Consider the following 13,970-nt stretch of genomic DNA (forward strand, 5'->3'; position numbering starts at 1 on the left):
GCTTGGGAGTTGAGGATGGTTGTAAACAGGGAGTAAAAGTTTAGAGGTCATGTAAAGGTGACCAAAAGAGCACATTGTATTACATGGCTGTTGAAGAACATACTGATGAGCAGAGATAGTGAGGTTATTATTCCCCTTTATAAGACTTTAATAAGGCCACACTACACTACTATGCAGTTCTGGTTACTTGGATTCCATAGGGATGAAGTGGTGGAGAAGATCCACAGATGAGTGGCCAAGACTGTTCCAGGTCTGTCATTGAAGATCTTCAAAAAGATGGTTGATATGAAAAAAGATAGGACACGATAGAAACTTTCATATAAATTTATTAAAGGGATTTTTATAGTTTCATTGACACCAAAGACTTTTTTTTGAGTACATGGTAGGAAGGGAGAGAACAAGGGATCATCCCTGGAAATTTTATAACAGTGTGGTTAGCATGAGTATTAGTACTAGATTTTTTTTTTCTTGCAGAGAGGTGAATGGGTTTTAAAGAAGGTTGTGAGTGCTTTGTCAGTGACTGAGTTCAAGGAGAGGTAAGATAGGTATTGTGTAAACAATAATTAGAGTGGGTCTCTCATGAAGAGTCTTTAGCTCCATAGAGATGTCCAAGAAATAATGATAATAATGCTTCATGCATTTACGGTATCTGTTTACAGTTCTGTCGAGATCGTTCCACTATCTGAATTTTCAATGTTTCCCTGATTCCTTTATGAAAAGAGGATGGACATTGTATAAGTTGATGGTACAACACACCAGCTGGTATGTTTGTTTTGAGCCATTATAATGCATATATAGTTTCAATTAGTATAGAATAAATTTGGTTGGAGAAGTCCTAAATCAGAAGCCTATCCTTCATTCATTCCATATCTCAGCAGATACTTACTAATATAGTATATCACTGTTCAGTGAGGATTGAACAGTGTCAGAAGACCAAGTCATTTTCTCACATTCCTTTGCTACATAGGGCAGTTTTCTCCAGTTATCCAGTTTTAGTTCTTAAGAAACATTTGTTTGTGATTAATTATGTAATATGATTATAATTAACTGTTCGATATTATTTCTGTAAATGACTGCTTAATTAAAGAAACAGGGAAATAAATTTTGATAAATAAATTATTCACACATGCACATGTGGGTTCTCTTCTGTAATATTTTTGCCATATTTACTGTGTTAGTCGTATTTTATATTCCTCAAAAACACAGTTGACTTTTTAATTTTGTTTTATTTTATTTTATTTATGTTTTTTACAGCTGTCATTAGTTAACCCGAGATTAATTGGAACAGTTTCTCACGGCCACTTTTATTATAATACAGTTGTAGATTTGTTTCAGTTCATTAGGAACCTTCACAGTCAGTATGACTTCCTGTAAGTATTTATTGTTTGTTGTTTAATGGTTATTTATATTATGCTGCTACTATTATAGGAAATACTTATTACAAAAGTAATAAAGACAATGTACAGAATTACTGCAGTATTGAGAAGAATGCTGTTTAAGATTGTATGCCAGCCTGATTGGCTGACACTAGCATACATGCTCTCCAACCACATTTGAATCCATAGACTGTGGATTCAAATCTCCCAGCAATCTTGAATGTGTGTAGATTTCTTTAGGTGTGAGGTGAACTTCATTGCCTAGACCACCACCCTGCTTGCTGGAGGCCTGAAGTGGCTTGAAAAAGTTCCAAATGTGATCTCTGTTCTAGCAGAGAGATTCACATTAAAAAAATAATAATAAAAAAAAAGTAAGGGACAAGAAAATGGTTTTACCATTATGTGATCAAAGCATTATCCAATGGTAAAACCATGCCATTATTCCTTTTAGTATCTTTTTAAAACTTATTATTATTTATTAACATCTGACCTCCATGGAGTCAGAGACTTATCGGTGGAGGTACACACTATTGCACACAATGCTCATCCGGCCGTGTCTTAAACTGATTCAATGTGTTTACATTCACAACACACACACTCAGGCAATGCATTCCACTCACCAACCATGCTCCATTCAAAGAACCTACTCCTCACTCCTCTGCTCACACCCTCCTTATACAGTTTCCAGTGATGGCCTCTTGTTCTATCCTCCCCTCTCCCATTCTATGAAAAATCTCTTCCATGTCAACCTGATAACAACTCCACACTAGCTTACATATCTCAATCATACCCCTCCCTCTTCCTCCTATTCACAAGGCTTTGCAATTTACATTCTCTCAATCTGTCTTCGTACTTCACATTCCAAAGACAACTGACCACCTTTGTGAATCTTCTCTGAACCCTTTCCAGCATATCCTCGTCACCATGAAAATTATACAATGGCATCATAACCTCTTTATTTCTGTATGTCAGGGTCCTCTGCATCATTGCCATTATCTGATGTGACATCTTCATAACTTGTGCAATGTGGCTCCTGAATTTCAGGTCCTTGTCCATCACCACTCCCAGATCTCTCATTTACTCTACTTCCTTTAAAGTTTTCCCATCAGGTGTATACTTTGCATCCCATCATTGCTTACCAAATTTCTAAACCTTACACTTTGCAACATTGAACTGATATTTCCACTTACCTACCCATTCATGCAATCTATTCAACTTATAAGGCCATAACATCTACTTGACTCTGCATTCCTCTTCCCAATTTTGCATCATCTGCAGACCACTAGTTCAACCCATCCCAATATCATTAACATATCAATTGAACAATAATGATCCCAAAACTGACCCCTGTGGTACACCACTAGTGACCTTCCTCTTCTTCCTCTATCAGGATACTTCATATCCATATACAACTTTCTGATACCTATCTGACAACCAGTCACTGATCCAACTCAGAAGTCTGTTAACGAATCCCATTTGTTTCAGTTTATTTAACAGCTTGTCATGTTGCAGTCTATCAAAAGCTTTTGTAAAGTCCAAGGTATTTGTCACTTTGTTATAGTACATAAGTAAGTTAGTAAAACATGATCTTCCTTTAACAAACCCATGCTGATAACCACAGAGAATACTGCTGTTATATAACCCATTTGTGTAGCCTATTTCTCACCAATCTCTCTCTCTACTACTACCTTCACCACAACTCCAGATATACAGATTGGCTTATAATTTGAATCCATAGCCTTCTCAACACCTTTATGCAGTGGAACAATTTTATTCTCTTTCCACTCCCTTGCAGCCTGTGCTGTTGCAGGACTCTTATTAAACAGGCATGACCATGCTACTACCAATTCCCTGGAACATTCCCTTAAGATGCATGGTGATACTCGTCAAATCCTATCGCCTTTTTGACATCAAGTTATTTATTTCCTCAAATACCTCCTGCTCACTCATAATTAAACCATCCTCTCCTATATCCTCTACACTTAAGTTCCTCATGATTCCACCCTGATCAGGATGAAACACCCTTAAATTGATCACTGAATATCTCAACAATGTCTTCTGCAAGCAGTTACCATTGTACCATTTTCATCCATTAACATCATCTTACCATGATCATTCTTCCTTTTACTTGCCACATATCTAAAAAACTCTAGGATTTTTCTTTGCTTGATTTGCCAATTTCTGCTTATACTGCACTTTTGTTTTCCTTACTAACTGAGTCAGTCTCTCTCTCCTGGCTTGTTCTTTATACTCTTCATGAAACTGACTGTTTCAATTATTCATCCTGTGCTTCCTCCAAAGTACCTTCATTTTACAAATTTCATGCTTAAGCTCCTCATTAATCCATTTTATACCTATCTTATTCCTCCTTTTGTCCTTTGGAATACATTCACACATTGATGCTGAATTATATTTGAATGGAGTTGGTATGAGTCAGCTGGAGCAACTGAACTAGCAATGTGGAAAGTAAGAGTGTAAGGTTAATCAATATAAGAAGAAGACGATATTCTGGGATGTAAGAAAAGTATTTGGGTTTTGGGGAAAAATATGAGATATTGGTCATTAAGAGGATTGTTCAAAGTCAGCTGTGGAGGAGAAGTCACATCTAAGAGGTGGTAATGACAGAACAGATCATTAATAGAGTTAATGCATTTTTGGATTAAAGATTCAAAAATAAGTTACTCTACTTGTTTATGAATGTTAGAGAAGTATCAGCAATAAGTGAATTAAATTGTTGCAGTAACTGTTGATTCACCTGAAAAGAAAAACATGGCTGGATGAAAATGATATCCTGAAAAGAATGGAGCAGTATGGTGTTTTTTTTTTTTTTTTTTGAAAACAACAATGGCAAGGAGTGAGCAGTGCAGATAATAGTGGAGGAATTGTGCCTATAAAAGATAGTTATGCAGAAGGAAACAGTAATTTTGAGGCAGTATGACGTCATATAGATGTTGACACGAGGAGGAACTGTTTAGTGATATGTTATTATAGTCCTGTAAATGTGGAGGTGATGACAAAGAAATGTATAGGCAAATTTGTCTAGTGAACAAAAGAAAGTTATCGTTATGGATTATTTTAACTATGATAGGGAAGATGGAATAAAGAGATAGAACAGGAACAGGAAATTTCTTTTTGAGGCACATCTACCATAAGCATTATGTAATGGAGGATACATGAGGAATAAGAATTCTGGATTTGATTATTTCAAAATCACTGGATATTATTTTGAATGATGTGTCAAATCTGCCTCTAGTTGGCAATTGTGTCAATAAGATAATTATCTGAATGTTACTCGGCAGTATGAAAAGTATTCTATGAAGAAAGGATATACCTGTATGTGGAACTAAGTGCGAATGATAATGAAAAGCTCAGGAGACAGCTTATTATTATTATTATTATTATTCAGGCCTCCATGGAGTCAAAAACAAAAATTGTGGGAGATCCTTCCTAAGAAACACAAAGTCTATCAAGACTCATCGAGGGGAGGTGCCCCCTAAGAAACACAAAGTCTATCATACCACTCCTTAAACTCATTGACCGTTCTCACTCTCACCACTAAATCAGGCAATGCATTCCATGGTTCAACCACCCTCCATGCAAAGAAACCACTCCTCACCCTCTTGCTCACAGTTTCCTTTCGTAACTTCCAGGGATGGCCTCTTGTCATCACTCCTTCCTACTGTTCAACCAAGCGAAAGACCTCCCCAGTGTCAACCCTGTAACCACCTCTAAACAATTTAAAAGTCTCAATCATATCACCTGTCCTTCTTCTATCCACCAAACTCTGCAGGCCACATTCCCTCAGCCGATCCTCATAACTATCATTGTACAGTCCTGAAACCATCTTTGTTATCTGCCTTTGTACCCTTTCCACAGTTAATTTATCCCCTTCAAATCCTGGGGACCAAATCTGAGAACAGTAGTCCAAGTGTGGTCTGATCAGGGTCTTATACAACGGAATGATAACTGTTTTATCTCAGCAGGTCAGCGTCCTTCTCATTATTGCAGCAATCCTCTGTGTCACCTTCACCACCTTTGCAATATGTCCCCTAAATTTCGGGTTTCTATCAATCATCAACCCCAGATCTCATGTCTCCCCTACTTCCTGCAGTATAACTCCTTCCACAGAGTATGCAGTGTCCCATCGATGTTTCCCAAACCTCAAGACCTTACATTTTGCTGCATTAAACCGAAACCCCCATTCATTTGCCCATCTATCTAGCTTATTCAAATCCTCTTGCAGGGCTGCCGCATCTGAACTATTACTAATAATCCTTCCCAGCTTCACATCATCCGCAAACAACTGAATATCCCCTTGCAATACACTGACAATGTCATTGATATAAAGGTTAAACAATATAGTTCCCAGTAGTGAGCCCTGTGGGACCCCCACTTGTAACCCTCTGCTTCCTTGAAACTGCCCACCATATACAACTATCTGATACCTATTGGACAGCCAATCCTGAATCCAGTTGACCAATCTGACATCCAGACCCATGTGCTGCAACTTAAATATCAGCTTATCATGTGGCACCCTGTCAAATGCCTTCACCAAGTCTAAGAAAATGGCAGTATATGCCTTTCCCTTATCTAATGCTCTTGAAAACTTTATCATAAAAGGCTAGCATATTGCTAAAACTAGAGTGCCCCTTCACAAATCCATGTTGACTCTCACAGATAACTTTACTCTCATCTGCCCAATGCTGTATACGGTCCTTCACTACTTTCTCCAAGATCTTACTAACTACTGATGACACACAAACTGGCCTATAATTAGACACTTCCAGTCTGCTACTGTCCTTATGCAATGGCACTATCTTACCTTCCTTCCATTCTATGGGCACCTTTTTCACAGCCAGACTTTCATTGAAAAGCCAGGTCAAAGGCACTGTCAGTTACCTAGCACATTCTCTCAAAACGCATGGTGAAATACCATCCAGTCCCACAACTTTACTGACATCCAGAGTACTCGGTATTTGAAACACACTCTCCTTCTGTACCTCTAAACCTCAAACCTGCCCTGTCCTTCTAGCATTAAAACTGACTCATCCAAAGTGAAATACTCCAATAAAATGTTCATTGAACAATTCCACTATGTCCTCTACATCAATCACTCTATTCCCATTTTTATCCCACAATATCATTCTTCCACAGTCATTTCTCCTCTTACTGGCCACATATCTAAAAAATTCCATAGGATTTTCTTTGGATCTTAGAGCCAATCTCCTGTCATATTCCAGTTTCATCTTCCTTACCATACTAGTCACTCTTCTAGCTGTGTCTTATACTCTTCATGCATCTTCTCTTCACCTGTCTCCTTATATCTCTTCCATAGCCTCTTTTTTGCATGCAATTCCTGTTTAATATTGTTTGTCATCCACTTTACTCCAAATTGTGTCGTCTTGTTCACTCGTGGTATACAACTTACCATTGCTGCTAACAAATATTCTTTCAGCTTGCAACAGTATCATGGACTAAGGAGTTGGGTGAAAAAGAGATTGGGAAAAACATTGTTCCTTGGGCACTGATAAAAAAAGATTTAGCATCAGCAACAACTGAATGTATTTCAAAGGTCAAGTTATATGTGATAGGTGTAAAATTTGTAAATTATGAATTAAGCATATAATCTGGAAAAAGAAGAGAAAGGTATTATGGAAGGTGCTAATAAAATAAAATAAAAAAAAGACAGTTATAGTAAGTTAAGGCAATAATCATTTACATGAAAAGTATAAAAAGCATTTTTGGAAGGTTACTGAGTCGATAAGAACAGTGCAGGATATATAGTAGTTAGTCAATCAGGACAAGAAAAATCCTAACAATTTCTTTTGATATGTAGCCAGTAAAAGAAAGAATGATTATGTAAGGATGCTATTAGTTAATAACAGTGTTAGAGTAACAATCACTGCATGTGATACAATTGAAGTATTTAATGAACAATTCATTATTTGCTTCTTTGCTCATTATAAGCTCTATAAACCCTATCCATAGTTTTTGCTGATAGTAGCATTCTCTATCCTCCTACTCATATGACAAACCTTTCAGTGTGGAGAGGGTGCAAATCTGGCAGATTTAAGGTCAACAGTAATGTGCCCCAGGGATCAGTCTTTGTAACATTGATATTTAATCTATATATATATATATATATATATATATATATATATATATATATATATATATATATATATATATATATATATATATATATATATATATATATATATATATCACTGATATTGGAGGAAAGGGCCTAACAGGAGATCTTCGATTGTTTGTTGATAATGCAAAGATATGCAGAGCAATCAGAGATGTTACTGATATACAGCATTTACAGGGTGATTTGAATAGACTGGAAGTGTGGGAAAACAATAATGGCTATCAATTCTATTTTAATAAGTTAAACAAGTTATGCACTTTCATTAGTGCACTAATTTGCCAATGCATACCATCCACATTCTCACTTTCTCCTCAAATAAACTTCTCTGTGTATCTTTGCCCTCTTAATGCACTTCTGCTCTTTTTTTTTGCTTCAATTCTTCTGCTGTCATTAGCAAAATCTCTTCTGCCATTCTGTTCCTTTTGCAAAAATACTCTTTCCTCTTGCATTCTGTCTCTGTGATGATATTATCCTCTGACAGCAAAGTCACTGACACTTTGCCGTCAGAGGATAACTTTTGGTCAAGTTAAACTAGTTTCCCTTATTGAAAATGCTTCTAGCATTAGTATACATAAACTTCGATACTCCCCTCATCCCACAAACTTCCCTCACATCTTGTGTTGGGTATCCCACTGCTAGTTAAAAACCTATGGGACTACATTCGGCATCATGTGATCAATCTCCCCACTCACTTCTAAGATGCCTGCATCTGTACTTATCTGCCCTACTAAACACTCTATTTTCCTGGCTCTGCACTTCCAACCTCTCACTCTCTAACATCAGTCTCAAGACAACTAACACTAAATTCGTTGAAATGCAGAATATCTACCTTACATCCATAGATTCTGCAAAATTAGGACAGACAGCATCGGATGAAAGTTTAGTGTTTGGAAAAACTGTTGAAAGGTGGTTACAGGGTTAACACTGGAGAGTTCTTTCTCTTGGTTGAACAGCTGAAAGGAGTGATGACAAGAGGCCATCCCTAGAAGTTACGAAAGAAAACCGTGAGCAAGAGGGTGAATGGAATGCATTGCCTGATTTAGTGGTGAGAACAAGAACGGTCAATGAGTTTAAGGAGTGGTATGATAGGCTTTGTGTTTCTTAGGGGGGGGGGCACCTCCCTTCGATGAATCTTGATAGACTTTGTACTTCTTAGGAAGGACCTCCCACAATTTTTGTTTTTGACTCCATGGAGGCCTGGGTAATAATAATAATAATAATAATAATAATAATAATAATAATAATAATAATAACAGATTGGTTGTCTGATGGGTATCACCAAGTTCTTTATCAGGAGCAATTATTCCAAAAGAAGAATGTCACTATTGTTTGAAAACTCAACTTAAAAGGTTGAGTTTTCAAACCATTGTTATTTAACTTAAAATATTAGGTAAAGTTTAAGTGTAAGCTATGCAATTATTCTTAGTACATAATGCAAAATTGGGAGTGTTAGGAATAAAGTGATATTGTTGCTCCTCAGGACGTTGAATAGATTATTAGTGTGAGCAGATGACTGAGCAAAATTTTAATGTTGTGAAGTGCAAGATTTCAAAACTTGGATGAAAACATTGGAATACTGTATATTTGATTTTTTTTTTTTTTTTGGACCCACATATGAAATGTTGCAAGCCCTATAGCACATTAGGGCTTTAGCCATATATGCCATATATGGACAAGAGGGTACCAAAAAATAAAAACTTGCTTGACATTTTTTTAACAGCTGAAGTTGTAATCTTTAGCAAAAACATTTAAGAGAAAGCATGCTCTAAAGAAAAGGGATAATAAATGAAAGAAATGTTGACTAGCAACTGTTTTTGTGTATATGGTTTGAAATTGGACGAAAGGTAGTGACCAGATCAGCAGAGAATTGTCTGTCACCTATAAATTATGTATTAGGCAGAAACTGAATTTATGAGATAAAGAGCATTGTTGGAATGCAATTGCTCTCTTCTGAATATAATCTAGAAAAAATTTTGATGTATGTACATTGATGTTGATTATTATATATTAATATCATACATCGATATATACATCTCTACATCATAGATCGATATTGATGATGCATTGATAATGATTGACAAGGACCCTTCTGCATAACAGCAAAAATTCTGATGTATGTATATTGAAATTGATTATTATATATCAGTATCTACATCACTACATCACAGATCAATATTGATGATTCATTGATAATGATTGACAAGGACCTGAAATTTAAGATCCACATTACAAGAATTCTAAACCCAACCCAACCCAACAGATTATGTCAATAATGAGGAGGACATGCAGAAATAAAGAAGTTATAGTTCTACTCTTCAAGGCCTCAGTCAGGCTTCAAATAGGCTACTGTGCTCTGTAGTCTATTTGACTAGTGAGAAATTTGAAAAGGGTCCATTGAAGAGTGATTATGGTTGGATATATGAAATATTTCATATGAGTACAGATTGAAAAATTCCATCTTCATTCATGGTAAACAGGAGGCAGATTGGTATTATTCAAGAGTATAAATTGGTGAAGGATTTGTACCATATTAATGCAGAAGAGAATTTTCATAAAATGAAAGGAGTCTGGAAGAACAAGATAGAACAGGATATCCTTGGAAGCTATATAAGAAGGGTTTGAGCTAAGAAGTGCAGAACATTATTTTCTTAGTTTTATTTATTTATTTATTTATTTATTTATTTTAATTTTTATTTTTGGAGAGTTTTTGGTGAGTGAGCTGCAATGACTGAGTGTAGAAACTGTACACTGGTTTAAGACACAGTTTGATATTGTTGATGTTGTGATTATGGCCAAAGCAACTAAGGCTATGAGGTCAGTATAGCCAAATTGTGTATTCTGATTTACTTGTTTACAGGATGAAAAGCCCAAGTTCTTTCCAAGAGGAGGCAAAACCTTAATAAATGTGCTTCATATCCTGGATGGGATTCAAATACAGGAAAATTATTATCATCTTAATTTAATGAGCCTTTTGACTCCATGAAAATGCAAATATCAAATTCCAATAGCAAAAAACTATAGACCAATTAATGTATCGAGAGTGGTTATTAAAGTATTGGAAAAGTTGGTGAAAGGTAAAATACAACAGTGGGTGGATAGGGATGCGATACTCTATAGTGGGCTGCATGGAGTAGGTCTTAGTAACTTATTCACATTTTATAATAAAGTGACAGCAGAATTGGATAAAGATAATGGCTACACCATGATACTGCTCGACTTTGCCAAAGACAGAATACCACATGGAAAACTATTAAGAAAACTGGAGAGGATGGGGATGGATATGAGATTACTAGTATGGATAGGGGGATGACTGATGGACAGACATCAGAGAGTAGTATATGGTGGAGTGGAGTTTAGGAGAATGATGGTGACTAGTGGAGTACCTCAAGGTTCAGTACTAGGGCCACTACTCTTTAATTTGTATATATATTAATGATATAGGGAAAGATTTAAGAGGGGAAACAAAGAAATTATGAAAGGATTAAACCAAGAATCAGTAATAGAAAAAATTAAATAATATAAATATAAATGGATGGAACATGTTCAAAGAATGAAAACAGAAAGATTCCCAAAACAAGCCTTAAAGTACAAGCCATTAGGAAAAAGAAAACTAGGATGTCCTCTAAAACGATTCAACAATGATTTCTAAGGGCGGAACATTCCATGCTTGGCCTCAATCCTTGATATGCATGATGATGATTTAAGAGGGGATATTCAGTTGTTTGCTGATGATGCAAAACTGGGGAGAGCAATAGTTGATAAAGGTGATGTCGGTATCCTGCAGGATGATTTAAATAAATTATCATTGTGGGCAAAGGATAATGATTGTCAATTCAATGTTGCAAAATATAAGGTTATGCACTTTGGGTTGAAAAGGTTGCATATGGTGTATCATATTGATGGTATTGGTTTACAGGAAATTGATGAGGCTATGGACTTAGAGATAATGGTGGACAAAGAGTTAAAGTTCAGAGGGCATATTGCAAAAATTGATAAAATGGCTCAATGAATTACTTGGATGTCGAAAAACATGCTAACAAGTAAAGATAAGGAAGTTATTACCTCTCTTTATAAGGCTATGATTTGGCCACATCTTGACTACTGCACACAGATTTGGTGACCTGACCTGGATTTCTTGGGGACCAGGAGGTCAAAAAGATTCAGAGCCGAGTGCCCAAGATGATGACAGGTCTGTGGAATACTCCTTACAAGGATAACTTGAAGGTTAGTGGGTTACAAAGTTTAGTTGATAGGGTGAAAGATTACAAATACAACTCAAAAAATAACTGCAATGCTGAAACAAACATTCACATGTAAAGATAAGGATGTCATTTTGTCTCTTTACAAGGCCTTGATGAGACCTCACTCTTGGACTATTCTGCATAATTCTGATTTCCTCTTTTCTGTTGTGATTCTGATACAGTGGAGAGAGTACAAAGGAGAGTATTAAAAATGATATCAGGATTGTAGAATACTGATTATGAAAACAGATTGAGAATTTGTAGACTGCAGACATTAGCAAACAGGAGAAAGAGGGGGTGATATGATTGAAACTTACAAACTTCTGAAAGGGTCATACAGGATTTCAACTGATGGAATTTTTCAATTTATGGAGGGTGGGGGAAGGACGAGAGGACAATCCTTGGAAGCTGAGAATGAAGGCTGCCAAGAAGGGTGTGAGGGCTAGATTTTTCTCTCAGAGAATGCGTGATTGGAATGGATTGCCTTTGGATGTTGTGAGTACAAGCAGTGTGAATGAATTCAAGAATGAGTTTGATAGCTGGTGTGTGTGGGGGGGGGGGGCGTTATGTGGCCACTCATGATGAGTCTCTGACTCCCTGGAGGTCTCTCTTAATAATAATAATAATAATAATAATAATAATAAAGGGGTGTTATAAAATTAATGCAAGTGAATTGTTTCAATATATGACAAATAGTCAGAGAACTAGGGACCATCCATGGAAGTTGTGTAAGAGTGTAGTTAGTTGTTGCACGCAGACCAGATTTTTTGCGTGGAGAGTGGTAAGTGAGTGAGTGGAATGGATTGCCAGAATTGGTTGTGAGTTTCCTCATGGTGAATAGATTCAAAGAGAGGTATGATAGGATTTGTGTGTATGATGGTTGATTTGGGTCCCGTGATGAGGCTCTGAACTCCATGGAGGTGCTGTAAATAATAATTATTGGATATAATGCAGAATGTATATAAATGTTAAGACATACTATTTACATTTATTTTATTTTTTGTAAATATTGTAGTTATAATTTAAATTTAAAATAATAAATGAAATAGGCTGTTTCAAAGCAGTATCACATAATTTGTATATTAGTGATACCATTTAACAAAAATTATATTTATTCATTCCCTAACAGACCCTGTCATATGAAGCAAGAAACTGATCCTCCTGCACTTTATATATCTCGACTATTTCCTTCTCTCTTTGCATCCGTGTATGATGTAATTAGAAAAACTAATCTGAAGGATAGAGTATCCCTTATTCATTTCTTTTAGAGAACAGAAAGAGAGAACTTTATGTAATATAGTTTTTTAAAACATTTTTTCTGAAATTTATAAAAAAAAATTATGTTTTCCAAAATTAAGCAAAATGTAAAATTTTCTATAGTACTCTTTAATTAGCTTTTAAATTATCATATTCTTTGTCAAAATTATTCACGTATGTATATTTTTTTCTAAAATTGTTTGAAGAGTTTAAAGAAGTGGAATTATGTACATTGGTAAAACCAATAAATTTTTCATGTACTTTAGTATTAGCAGTCATTTTTTAAAACAATAATATAATATCAGTACATTTGAATAAAGCTTACAACTGAATTTTTTCAAAATGATTTTATGACTACAAGGGTTTTAATAGGTCATTAAGATGTTGAGGGTTTTTTTCGTTTGTGGTTGTTACACGGAGCATATGGCATACTGATAAGCTATTTTATTTTAGAAAATATTTCATAATATCACTGATTATTATTTGTAGTTTTTTACATGTGTGATTCAGTGTGTTTTTGTTGTGCAAGTTTTGTTACATGTGTTGTTACATTACACTATGAAGTTGATGATACCAGGGATTTAGAGGTAATGGTGGACAGAGAATTGAAGTTAAGACGACATACTGCAAAAATTGGCAAAACAGTGCAAAGGTTTACTTGGCTGTTGAAGAACACACTGACAAGTAGATATAGGGAGTTTATTATCTCTCTGTATAAAGCTATGATACAGTTGCATCTTGACTACTGTGCACAGATTTGGTAACCTAGGTTCATTGGATTCAAGAAAGGTAGAGAGGATCCAGAAATGAGTGATAAGATGGTGAAAGCTCTGTAGGAAGCACCCTATAAGGATTGATTGAAGATGTCTGGATTTCAAAGTTTAATTGACAATCAGAATAGATGGAATGATAGAGACATAAATTCCTGAAGGCAATCTATAA

General features: G+C 35.7%; 1 protein-coding gene across 1 annotated transcript in view; it reads left to right on the forward strand.

The window, feature by feature from the left end:
* LOC150105829 (serine/threonine-protein kinase/endoribonuclease IRE2-like) overlaps positions 1-13,040 on the forward strand; it is a 185,405-nt gene extending 172,365 nt beyond the window's left edge. The window contains exons 9-10 of the mRNA XM_090394573.1: positions 1,255-1,370; positions 12,901-13,040. Coding sequence (XP_090250699.1) covers positions 1,255-1,370; positions 12,901-13,039 — 255 coding nt within the window. The 3' untranslated portion in view covers position 13,040. The remainder of the gene's footprint in view (positions 1-1,254; positions 1,371-12,900) is intronic.
* The last annotated feature ends 930 nt before the right edge of the window (positions 13,041-13,970 follow it).

The sequence above is a fragment of the Typopeltis vanoorti genome, chromosome 6 (assembly GCF_054136105.1).
Source record: "Typopeltis vanoorti isolate ZY-2024b chromosome 6, IOZ_Tvanoo_1.0, whole genome shotgun sequence".
Classification (NCBI taxonomy): Eukaryota; Metazoa; Arthropoda; class Arachnida; order Uropygi; family Thelyphonidae; genus Typopeltis; species Typopeltis vanoorti.